This window comes from Pteropus vampyrus, unplaced genomic scaffold (assembly GCF_000151845.1).
Source record: "Pteropus vampyrus isolate Shadow unplaced genomic scaffold, Pvam_2.0 Scaffold85, whole genome shotgun sequence".
Classification (NCBI taxonomy): Eukaryota; Metazoa; Chordata; class Mammalia; order Chiroptera; family Pteropodidae; genus Pteropus; species Pteropus vampyrus.
In genome coordinates this window covers 845,850-859,134 of record NW_011888866.1, presented here as the reverse complement: position 1 = coordinate 859,134, position 13,285 = coordinate 845,850, and the positions used below count along the sequence as shown (strand labels likewise).

The 13,285-nt window shown below is 38.7% G+C and overlaps 1 protein-coding gene across 1 annotated transcript in view; it reads left to right on the top strand.

Annotated features, from left to right (window-relative positions):
- Positions 1 to 13,285, top strand: part of ZNF609 (zinc finger protein 609) — a 173,374-nt gene that overhangs the window by 120,474 nt on the left and 39,615 nt on the right. The window contains exon 3 of the mRNA XM_011363341.2: positions 4,869 to 5,094. Coding sequence (XP_011361643.1) covers positions 4,869 to 5,094 — 226 coding nt within the window. The remainder of the gene's footprint in view (positions 1 to 4,868; positions 5,095 to 13,285) is intronic.

The window sequence follows — 13,285 nt, the reverse complement described above, 5'->3', positions numbered from 1 at the left end:
AATAGATGCTTCGTTTAGCAAAGCCTTTGCCATAGTTATGGATGCTGCCATGTGATTTGTGTTGTGCATTGACTTTGTTTATGAGGTTTTTTCCCCCTTTGTTAAATTTCCAGCATAATTAATCCATTCCCACACACTGGGAATTTAAACGGGTTTGAATATTAGGATCATTGGATCCACTATCTCCTGGTTACCAGAAGAGGACTTTAGGGTCTGAGCCTGAGACTGTATAGAGACCATTGCAGGAGAACGCCCTGTGGTTAGTCTGTAGTCTTCAAATTATATGTTCACTGCACTTATATTTTCCAGTACACACTGGAACAGCCTTCACTGCTGACCGTGACCAGGTGCAGAATAGTTAAAATTGAGTGCTAAAGTAAGTCTTCTGTGAATAATGGAATATGTAGCTTCTAAGAACTGTTTGATGTCTGGTTATGGTGCCAGCTACTGTGTCTTTCTTTTTCTTCTTTTCCCCCCCGCTTGCCTTCTGCTACAAGATGTCTTGGAAATTAACCAGAGTTACAATCAAATTCTTTTTCTAAGCAGCCTAAGAAATATGGAAGCCTAGAAGACCAGCAGCCTTTCTTTCCTTCCTTTCCTCTCTTCTTCTCTCCCTCCTTTCCTCCTCCTCTCCTGCCCTCTCCTGTCCTCCTCTCCTTCCCTCCCTTCCTTCTTTCTAAAGGAGAGGCAGAGTCAAAGAGTACTTAGTGTTTGAAAGGGGCTGATTTCCTCCTTCACTAGTAATTAGTTGTATTGTTTTAGAATTTTCTCTGGAATATTCTGTTACAGTCTGACAAGAGCTTTGTGGAAAGGAGGAATTCAGATTTCTCCCTCCATCCTCAGTTATTCCATGATTTCTACCTGCCAGTTTCTCATAACAAGGAATCACTGTTTCAGAATAAGCAAAAATATTCCCTAATTGTTTTTTTAAAAAATACTGTGAACATATTTTGTCTCAAAATCCAGTCAACAGGAAGCAGTTCAAATAACTAAGGATATTTTCCTTTGTATTTAAAGAGACAACAGAAATTAGTAAATGTGATTTTTAAGAAAAACACCTGCTCTTTTTAATAACCCACAATAAAAACTTAGTGAACAAATCAAATTTTATAGAATATGTCGGCAGGGGGAGTACTTATATTTGTCCGTGAATCAGGAACCTGTATTACTGTTAGTTTTGCCATTGCTGAGTCACTGTAAAATCTTGAAGGACCTTTGCAATTATTGAAGAAAGAAAACTTATAGTACTTAATATATTTGATGACATTTTACTTTCTATGTAATCTTATCCAATAAATCTAAACATTCACCTGTTATCCCCAGTTATCTTTCATTCTTGGATAAACGGGCATTTCTCAGAGCTACCGCAATTACCAGTAGAACCAGTTTCTTTTCCACCTTTTAACTGTGAAGGTGAAGATATCAGACTCATTTGCGAAGGGTAGAGGGAAGGGTATAAATCAAATATTTCTTCATTGTATTTCCTACCTCCAAAATTCTGTTGCAGCTTTGAAATTTTTCCTCCTTCAGTGCCTCTCATGTGGGAGGCAGCCAAGTCAGTGTATAATTACTTCTTGTAGGGAGATTAATGGCTCTGGCCTTTCTTTATTCTCTCCAGTCCTCATTTCTGTGTCACCTGCCTATCAGCACTCAGATCCCTAATAAGTGCTATTAAGACTAATATCTAAAGGTGACTTGAAAAGAAATATCTTTAAAAGATAAAGAACATGAATTGTTGGGAAACTTCAGACATTCATCTTTAAATTATCTGTCTCTTTTTAGGATTTTGTTTTGGTTTATTGTTTACCTCTCCATTCAGTGAGCCCCAGGAGCGCTGGTGGCACTTCTTTAGCACTTTAGAGAGTGAGAATTGGCCCAGGTTTATTGTTGTCTTAGTTGTTAAGGTATTTAATTACCTTAACTTTTTATATTCCTGTTCCTTATTTTTCCTGCCGGCCCCAGTCTCCTGACAATTCTTGCTCTCATATCCTAGATATATGGGAAAGATGGCAAAATGAGCCCTTTCCTGATTTTTAGTCTCTCCTAGAGAGTAATAAATGAAACTATGTTGGTTCCCATGAATAGTAGAATATAAAATCCCATAAAGCCACCTAGATTATTAGATGAATATCACAGAGCTGCTTATTATGCACTATGGCCTAATGTAGATTATAGATGTGACCAAATGGTAATTAGCAGAGCTGGAGCTGTAATTAAACATTATTGTGCTGCTCTGTGATTTCTCCTTAGATTTCTGTTGCAAAGTGGAAGGAAACTGAATAGTTCCAAACCCATAAGTGGGTTTCTTCATTTCTCCCCACCCCCCAAAATCTCTTTTAATTAACTGAATAATTAAATAAAGTCATCCTCACACAGAGATCCTGAACTCTACTTAGCAACTCTATTCAGCAAGGTAGTTTGATGCATGTACATGTTAATCAGCTCCTCATGTATTAGTTCTGTTATCCTTAGTATTCAGCTCAGCTAAGTTTCTCCTCCAGATATTCTGTAGCAGGGTTTAATTAGGCAGAGTGCTTGAATGCAACAGTGGTGTTTCTTGCTTATATCTTAGGTATTTCCTAGATCTGTCAGTACAGAAATGGGGGCTTGGCTTTATCTAGGATGTTAGTAGCTTACCTCCTCCCTGGACTCCAGCAGCAGTGAATAACCTAGTGAGAAATGAAACTACTTCCAGAAAAGAGCTGTCCTTGATGGCTGAGAGTGTGTAGGTGACTCCCTAGGGACTTACTCGCTTCCGTGTTTGGGATCGCTGCCTCAGCGGTGGAACAGATTTGCAACAGAACATGCTCAAGCAACAGCAAGTGACCTAGAAGGTTTAGGCCAATCTCTGTGTCCCAGAAAAAAAGACCTTGCAGGAATTTGTCTTGCTAGTAGAAGAAAGGTAGAGAAAAGTAAACAAACTCTAAGCAAAGGAAATGGACATCCTGGCTGCGAAATTGCTTCTGTCTCAGTTCTTTCCCAAGAGAAAGAACAGAGAAACAGAGGTAATGCCAAGAGTGAAGATGATCTGTATACTGTCTCTAATTTCCCCTTTCTAGTAACTCTCAAGGGTAAACTTTCCAAGAAGCTTTATTTCCAAAGAGTTACGAACCACCTTCTTGTAGCATTCCTGAAAGGGCTTAATAATTAGAGCCAGATTCCAGCACTATAGAGGAGTAGTAGTTTACTTTTTCTGTGTTGTTACTATCTTAAGGTTCGTGCATAAAAATGTTGAAGGGTCTTTCAAGAATCTGCCATATCCCCAGAAGGCTGCCAAATTAAATTATAAATGCCTGATTTTCAAGAGTGCAAAATAAAGCAAAAATGCCTTTTGGCATTTATCATCATGCAGAAGCTTCATTATACAGGCTTCCACTTTCATTTTATGAAAAAAGCAGAGTTAGGGAAGTACAGGGTGTGTGTGTGTGTGTGTGTGACAACAAGCAGATAAGGATAATGTTTTGGCAGCTTTTCAGGGACCAGAATTAATCCGAATCAGTGTTTTAGCATTCTATGGACTCTGACGGTGATGATCTGCAAATAGCAGCGGCTTCTAATCCGAGATGTCAGAGCTAACTGCAGAGAAGGGATGCAATACCCAGACCTCAGCTTCTAGAGTAGTATTCGAGGCCAGGAGATATGTGTGTGTTTGTATGCATGTATATGTTGAAAAGAGGTAGGTAGATTTTAGGTAGAGTGGTGGTCATGCAGTAAACTCCTCCAGAACCAGAGTTCTGTTACAGAGCTGTCCAGCAGCTTGTTATGGGTTCAACGTGAGGCTCTCTCCAAACATAAGTCTGTTGAAGGAGTATATTCAACCTGGACTAAGAGAGTCTTTCACAAGGGTAAGAGGGTCCCGATCCTTGACTCTCATTTCCTAGGTCTGCTGATGGATATCCTACTTAATCTTCAGAGAAGATCAGTAAGTGTGTATTGAGTGCCTTTGCATATGCAAGATACTGTATTCAGTTAGGATTTGGGCACTATAGACTCAGAGGTAGTACTTGGTCAACCTGATAAATGCTAGGATTTAAAGAGTTACAGGATTATTACCTCCTTTATTACAACTTTTAACTCTAGATGTGTTGCATTCTTCTTGGAATCTAAGTAATTGTGTTCTTGTGAGAGGTTCTGGAGTTGGAGGTAGATTGATGGTCCTTGTATTTGACTATTCTGTCTGTGTGTGCGCAATCAACTTCATCTGCGGGCTGCACCTCCTGTTAACGTTAGAGTCACACTCCAAAATGCCATTCTCATTAACCAGTTGCCCTTACAACAGAAACCCTGATCAGGTTGCTCCCAGCTCTCCTATTTCACTTTTAAGTAGATTTCCTTCTAGCAAAAGATGAATTAAAGCTCTAGTCTTCTTAAAGTACCATTCCTAGGATCTGGATATTTCTCCCCCTCTTTATCCCCACGCGTATTCTTGGATTTTGTACCTGGTTAATGTATTATTTGTTGAATGAGAGACTGTTGGGAAGCGTAGTGGCATCAGTAGAACATGGCTCAAAAGCTGTTCCTTTTCTTTCTCATCAGTCTTCGTGCTGTTACTGTTGAAACCTGGCCCTGATTCTCTTTCACTAGAGATTTTTAAATGAGACAAGATTTTTTAATATACTTTTAGCCAAGTACAGTTTATGTGGAAATTGTTAATAAGAAATAAAGCTTCTCCTAGCACAGGGTGCACTCATCTAAACCACTAGATTTGTAGTCGTATCATGAGCTAGAACTTGAAAGGATCAAAATCTTATATTAAAAGGCTTCCACACACTGGCAGGAAAGGATGTAGGACTAGATTAAATACAGAGACAGTATTTCCTCTAAATGTTCTCCCTGTAACTCAGCTACTACTTTCTCTTCCCCCACAGATGGAGTCCCCTGTCTCCACGCCAGCGGTGCTACCGCTGCACCTTTTGGTGCCAGTGGTCAGTAATGACATCTCATCCCCCTGTGAGCAGATCATGGTTCGTACCCGATCAGTCGGGGTCAACACATGTGATGTGGCTTTAGCCACCGAGCCCGAGTGCCTGGGCCCCTGTGAACCTGGGACGAGCGTCAACCTCGAGGGCATCGTGTGGCAGGAAACAGAAGATGGTAAGTGCGTTGTGTGGTTTTGCCATCCCTTTCAATCTGCTTCTATCAGCAGGAGCTTATTGTTGTAAATAATACCAAGTATTTATTAGGAGTCTCAAGTGACCGTAGTCTGCTGGAGATTCCCACCCAGAGGATTACAGCAAACTTCTTAGTAAGATCGTCCAGCTTCTAGAGATTGCCAGTTTTTTGTTTGTTTGTTTGGTTTTGTTTGTTTGTTTTAATTATCTCTCCTTCATAGCTATTCAACAGTGTTGGCCTGGGTACTTAAGCAGTCATTTGACAGGTGTTGGCCAGGTAATTCAAACTGTGTCTATACTCTCCATACTTTTTTCTATCCTTTTATTTGAGAGAATTCAAATATAAATGAATTTTTGGGTTTAAAGAGAAAAAGTAATAAAAGGGCAGCTGTTCGAGTCAAGGAAATGGAAAACAGTCACTCTTAAGCTGGCTTAGTGTTGGCTCATTGAACGTGCAGCTCTTGCCTTTTTTAACACCTGGAGGTGCAGCCAGCTCTTTCTCACTGGTTGCCTCATTGCCCAGCCACCCACGCCACTTCATGCATCTGTCACTTAGTACAGATTTTATAGGCCTAGGCAGCGAGGAAATGTTTACATGGTCTTGTTTTCAGGCATCCACTAAGCAGTTGGCTCCCTGTAGGGTGCTGCTGCCCAAGGCTACCATCCAGACTTCTCGTATGTTCCATTTGCCCCTGAGAACAGAATTTCTTCTATTTTAGAAGTTCATAAACCTGAAAAACTGAGAGTGCAAAGGGACTTAACCAGGTATTTCAGATCCTTTGGTACCGTCTGTGGCAATTTGATTTTAGCAAATAAATTCTTTTTATAAAAAATTAAAGTCCTCGTCAGAGTATGTGTGGTTCGAGAGGCTGGGCCTCAGAGTCCCATCATGTCTCTGCATCACTAACCAGACTTTCAAAGTGTCGCCACTCTGAGGAGCTTAGAGGCCCAGAGAAGCACAGCTCATTATCTCTGATTATCATAAGCTATCTTGTCAGTCTGCCTGTGGAAATTCAGGCGTTTCATTCTGGTCATTCCGACAAAAGTCTGTTCCTCTGAATATTTTGTTGTGATTTAGTATTTAGTTAAAAGTCTACCATGTGGTCAGAAATGATGTCATATAGGTTAAGAATTTTGTGTTTTGGGCTCTCTTGTCATTAGATATATTGTAAAGCTTCGGCTTTCAGAATAACATTGCTGATGAGGTTTTATTGTGTGCCTGAGATGATAATGCACACACACAAAAAATCCTGTCGTGTTAGAAACTGATGCAGAGACAGTAGAGAGAAGGCTTGAGCCTAGAGGTTGACTCTGGATTCTATGTATAAAATACACAATCTGGAAATCACAAGTGGCTGTCTCTAATTTTTAAAATGTCATCTGCCTATGGCCAAACATCTGAACAGCCATAGTGTCTGTTGGGATGACAGACATATCCAGACCACAGCTCTGTGCCACCAAGCAACCTTCAGGGCCTGTTGCCTCAATATATTGAAGATAAAAGACATCAATTTCCTGCCTATTTATACTACACATTTTATGCTGATGAATTTTCTCCAAGGGCGAGATGCTTTTCGTGTATGTGACCTGATGAAAACTTAGCAAGAGAGTGAGGCCAACCTTTTACTCTCCTGAGAACAGTGGATTCCTTTTTATCTGAGGATCCCAGTTCTTCCTTACTGCCAGGTGGACGTTAGCACAGATTTATTTATTTATTTATTTTTTTGTAAATTGGCTCTGAAAGGCTCTCTAGTTGTCACTGGCAGCCTTATTACCATGTTCTCATTATATACTTTAAACAGAGCCTGTACTTTGTTTCACAGCACTCATTACAATTTGCAATTTTACATATACAGATGTTCTTCCACTTACAGTAGGGTTATGTTTTGATAAAACCATTTTAAGTTGAAAATATGGAAAATGGAAAATGCATTTAATATATCTACCCTACTGAACATCATAGCTTAGCCTAGCCTACCTTAAACATGCTCAGAACACATTAGCCTAGAGTTGGGCAAAATCTGCTGCTGCTGCTGCTGCTGCTCAGCGTCACAGGAGAGTATCATATAGCATATTACTACCTCGAGAAAAGATCAAAATTCAAAGTTTCTATTTTTCTACTGAACGCTTATGGCTTTTGCACGGTCATAAAGTTGAAAACTCATGAGTCAGACCATCGTTAATCAGGGATTATCTGTAATTGTAATTTTCTACTAATGTGTATCTCTTCCACTGTTTTAGAAGTTCTATGAGCTCAGGAATTCTGTTTTGCTCACCATTGTATCTCTAGCACTTAACACCTGATACCTGTTGTAGGCTCTCAAAAATATTTATTTGAATGAATGAATGCTTGCAATTATGTCATTGTCATTCCTGGAGCTATGTTAATATATATCTAATAGGTACTATAATATTGTTTGAACTTAGAAGCCATGTCAGCTACTTTCCAAAATTTTATACCTTTTCTGAAATTCAGAATAAATACAACTTTCACTAGGTTTGAGATCACTCTCATTTATTTAATTAAATCTCTAAGATTTTAGTTCTCTTATGTTTAATACCATATTTTATCCCACTTACCATATTGTGTTTTAGGGTTTAGTACCTCTCTTCTTTTCTATTTTTCTTTCTTCATCCTCCTCCTCCTCCTCTTCCTCCTCCCAGTTCCCCTCCACCTCACTTCCCCCCACTTCCCCTCTTCCTCTTTCCCCCGATCCTAAGGGAGAGAGGACTGTTCTGCAATTACATACTCTTCTTTCTGGCCATCCCAGAGGGCCTTCACCTGCACTGTCAGTTGGCAAAGGTCTGAATTGGAATCAGAGTTGGTTCATATTCCTTATCCTCTTCAGGCAACAGATTTCTTGCAAAGCTCATTCTCTGTAGATCAATAAGATCTAGGGTACTGAGTCAGTCCTCAAGTTAGTAATTAGAACTAATTACTATATACAGATACTTTTTTAAAAAATTCTTCCAGCTTTCTAGGCTTTTTGTTTGCTACCTGACACTTTGTACTTACGTCTTTCTCTTTGCCCAACAAACTACTGTCTTCAAATGGAAAAACTCTTACAGCTTCCAGAGAAGCTGTGAATGCCTGGCCTCTGTTCTCAGAGGACCCCACGATCCTTATAGAACTGAGCCACCTTGCTGAGAACAGGTGTAGGGATCATGGCCTCAATTTTTAGTGGTTTCTTTGCTTACCTGTACTGCAGTGTTGCTCCTTTCTTCCCTAGCTCTCACTGTGCCCCTTGCCTTGGAGGCATTTTGAAATTCCTGCAGATCCCATCTTTTTTAGGCTGCTCACAATTCAGCCAGCACTGCAAAGACCCTCCTTGGCTAGGCTCAACCTTAGCACCCAAGTGTAACCTGGAATGATTTCCTTGGCTTTTTGAGGTATATTCTTAGCATGTATGTAGAGGTCTGATTCCACCTGATTTCACTTTGTCCCACCTCATTGCAAATCAGAATAACAAGTTCCGAGTCCCTTCCTGGTTCACAAGACTTACCTTAACCCAGGGTCCTGGAAACAATGTATTAAAGGCCTTAATGCAGGCCATATTCTTTTGCTGAGGCAAAATTGCTTATTAGCTTCTGTGGTGTTTTAAAGGAAGACATGGCTAACTTAGGTAAGAATTCCAGGAGTTGCTGTAGGTTCTCCTTTTTAGACCACATTACTAAGTGGAAGGCTATCACTAGTGATGTCTTTTACTTTGGCAGTGTGCCTTCTAGAAGAATTTGTGGTATAGTGGAAAGAGCACTGAAGCAAAAATCAAGAGACCTCTGTACCTCTGCCACTATTACTGTGACCTTGGACAAGTTCCTTAACTTCTTTGGGACTTAGTTACTTCATCTCTTGAACTAAGTGACCAGTAAGGACCTATCCAGCTTTTAAATTATAAGAATCTGTGACTTCAACCTTGGAATCAGCACAGATCCAGTACTAGTTGACTATGACATCTTGAAAACGAACAGTTTGATATATCAATCATGAGGATGAAAACTGAAAAATATTAATACCAATAATGAAATTTCATTATACACTCATTATATAGATTCGTTTCATCAGAAAAATGAAACCACCTTGCCAACTCAGGAAATCTTTCTCTCATTTTTCAACTGATCCTAGATTGACAAGTAGAAGAATTCATAGAACCCAACTGTTTCGATGCAAGTGTATATTAGCCGACATAAGCTGAGCTCGCAATACAGTTTAGCAATTCCTTAATCTCCCTATTACATTCACATTCCCCAATACTTATTTCATTCTAAGGATTCATTAGCCCAATTCGTTCTCTTTTCCTGCTCTTTTTAAAAATAAGATCACAGGTACATACCTAAATCCCCCAGCTTCCCTCCTCTCTTAAAATCTATTTTTCTTATTCCATTATTTTTTTCTTCCCTTATTCTCCAGATTATTTTAGACTTTCTTTATTCCATGAATTTTGTCTATTCTTTCTTCATATTCATTCTTTCCTCTTCTATTTAAACTCTTCCCCCTCTGTAATACTTCCTTACAGTGAAAATATTTTCCTTATCCTTGCTACGCCTTTGAACTACTGACCTTTCCTCTTTTTTTAACTACTTCCTATTGCTGTTTCCAGTCTCTTTTTACTTGCCCAATATCATGTAACATCTTGCCATGGGATTTCTTCTGTCACTGTTTGAAACATTTCTCATACCAATGATCATCTGTTTTCCAAAGGTCTTTCAGTCCTTCCTAAACTTTTAGAAGCTCTATTTCTTTATTCTTAAAACTCTCCTCTCTTACCTTTGTCATTTGACACTTCCTTAAATCTCACTCTTGAAATTCCAGATGGGTTTTAGGATGCTTAAAAATGGTCACTTCTGTCCTATTGGCCTCCAGCTGGGGCCTGCTGCAGCTGGGGCCCCTCTCCCTTTCCCCCTAGACAAGCAGCCTTATCCACAATATAGTTTTCATTTACTGTATGTGCCATAGTGGAGAAAGTTGAGGAAAAACATTGAGTTAAAATAGGATTTGGCCATTAGGAACAGAAGATGAAGTAATGACGATTTAATGTAAGAGAATTCTGAAGATAGGCAATCTAGGGCTGCTATGATGGCTTCACAATGTAATCAGGTGTTCTGGAGTCTTTCAAGTTAATTCTTTATTGCAAAATTGCTAATGTAGCTCAAGCCATCACATTTACTTTATAGGTAGGAGAAGAGTAAAACAGAATCTGCCTCCCACCTAAATATTTCCCTTTGACAAGCTTTTCCAGAAGCCACACCCTAATACTTCTGCCTACTACATCTCATTGGCTACCCCTTCTGCAAGGAAGGCAAGGAATGTAGCTTTTTAGCTGGATACATTGCTTCCCCACACAAAATAGAGGCTCATACTAAGGGGAAAAAAAGGAAGCAATTAGCAGGAAGAGACAGATCTCTCTTCCTTGCATAGCCTTTATACATTATAACTCCCAAAAGTTGTTACCTCAGCAGCCTTCTTTTTAGTAAATGTAGTCTTATATATTCATGGCTTCAGCTGTTTTCCTTTTATAAACAATTCCTAAATTTTATCTCTAGATTTGACCCTTTGCCTAATCCCATTTCATCCTGCTGATTTGAACATCAGCAGAAGCTGATTTTTAAAATGTTTAAAAAACAATAATCATCTTTCTCCTAATATTTTGGTTCTTTTTCCTTCTCTGTTTTTCTTCATTACTCCTACCGTCGTCACCTACATTTCCGTTCTACCAATTTTCTAGGCTCAAACCTCCCTAATTATCTGACTCTTCATTCGTCATCTCTTGATATACTTTTTAAGTCATTACTCTAGGGAATGCAATATATATTTAACTTTTCACAATCTACTTAAAATTAGTATTTTTTACCACCTCAAGTGGAATGTAGAAATCTTACCACCGTGTCAACCCCTTGACCTTCCCTTCCCTTCTTTATGTTTTAATTGTCTTGACATGCCCATCGTGTGTTTTTATACGGCCTATAGGCTGTACAAAAACAGGCAGTGTTTTTTTAATGGTTGAAAGTGGTTGGGAAAAAAATTCAGAACAAGAATATTGTGTGATGTGAAAATTAGTGAATCCAAATTTCAATGTCCCTATGTAAAGTTTTACTGGAATGCAGTCACACTCATTTCACGTATTTTTAGCCACTTTTGCACTAAAGTGGCAGAGTATTACAACAGAGACCATATGACTTGCAAAGCCAAAAATATTTAGTATCTGGTCTTTTACTGGAAAAGTTTAGCAACACCTGGTCTTGTGTATACATTTAATACATTGAAAAAACCCCATCAGACAACTTAAAAAAAAAGTTTTCCCTTTCAATCATCATATATACTTTAAAGAACTCAAGAGAATAGTTTATTATAGTTACACATATACATAACACTTCTGTTGCCCTTCATTCCTTTTCTCCTGAGTCCATTGTTTCCCTTCTTCCTGAGGAGACTTTTTTAGTGATTCTTTTAAAGCATGTTCCTTGGCTAGTAATTCTTTGAGAATGTCTTTATTTCACCCTTATTCCTAAAAGACTTTTTTTCTGAATACGGACATCTAGGTTTACATTTCTTTCTCTTTTTTTCAGCACTTTAAAAATATCCATTTCCTTTTAGCCTCCATGCTTTCTGAGAAATATACCATCACTTAAATGATTGTCCTGCTATAAGTAATATGTCATTTTCCCCTGGTTGCTTTCAAAGTTTTTCCATCATGTTCAGCATTTCGATTATGATGTGTGATGTGGCCAGTGTGGATTTTGGGGGGATTTATTCCTATTTTGGGGTTCATTTAGCTTCTTGAATCTGTACATATGTCTTTTCTAAATTTTGGGAGTCTTCGACCATTATTAGTTCAATTTTTTTTCTGTACCTCCCTCTTTCTCTCTCCTTCTAGGATTACAGTGACATAAATAAAACGTAGTCCCTATTTGTTTCCACCCAGGCTTCCTGTGTGTCTTTTCTCCTTTATTAGACTATAAGATGGCTGAGGCAGAGAATTGCATTTTATATATCATTTTATTTCCCCAAGGACTAGTTCAGTCTTTACACAGAAAGTAAAATAATTAGTAAATATTTTATTAATAATATTGACCATGCCTTGTACCCATGTGTTTCAAGCATGTAGGTGAAAATAGTAATTTTTTGGTAACCTCTCTTGGAATCATTTGCTATGTATTGACTAAAGATAATGAGGGATTTTGTAAAGTACTTGCTTTTCTTTTCCTTTTTTTTAAACAGTGGCTTTCACCACCAGTCTTTTGAAATGATAAGTCAGAGATAGAACCTTCAGATCTTTTCAGAGGAAATGGTTTGAAGTTACACTCTGAAGAACTTGAGCATGGAGGAACCTCAGAAACGGTCATAAAGAGTGAGGGGTGCCGAGTGGCTAGGTCCCAGCCTCCACATCTGCTACCCCAGCAGATGCAACTCAGAGCAGTTCTTTCTACCTTTGGGTGATTTATATGTTAGGCTCCTTCGTAAAACTATATTTGAATAGGATGCTACCGCCCCCCCCCCAAAAAAAAGTTTGATAATCATTTATCTAGGTTTACCTTCCCACTCCACCTAGAAATTTCTGAAATTATTCTGGTCTTCTTTTTCCAGAATATCAGAAAGTCATAATGCTATAAGACCATGTTTTTGAAGCTGAAGTGAGTGCAGCTCCCTTGTATGCCAGAGGGTATGATGTGCTTGGCCTATCTTCTAAAGCTTAATTCTAGCTTAGTGATTTGGGGGAAAGGAGGGTGTTTTCCATTTTTTTGCCCTTGGTAAAGATTTTATCATATACATGTACAAACAAACATAAAAAGGTTTACATCCCCATCTCCACATCATTTTTGTTCCAACGACTAGTGGAAGTGTCTGGAACTATCTGAGAACCGTTTCAGAGAATAATAGTGCCTTAAAGTTACAGTCGTACAAAACAACTGTCTTTGAACTAGAGTCAGGAAAGTTATTTTCAAGAACATATTGTACCTTTAGCTAGCTACATGATCTTAGGTAAGTCTCTTAACTTCTCTTGCCTTAGATTTCTAATTGGGGCGGGGTGCTTGGGCTAGATCTCACTGTCTAGTAGAACTTTTTGTGTTAGAAATAGGCTGTCCAAAATGTTAGTCTAGTCACATGTGATATTGAGCACCTAAAATGTGGCATGTGGAACAAAGGAATTGAATTTTAAAATTTATTTAAATAGTCA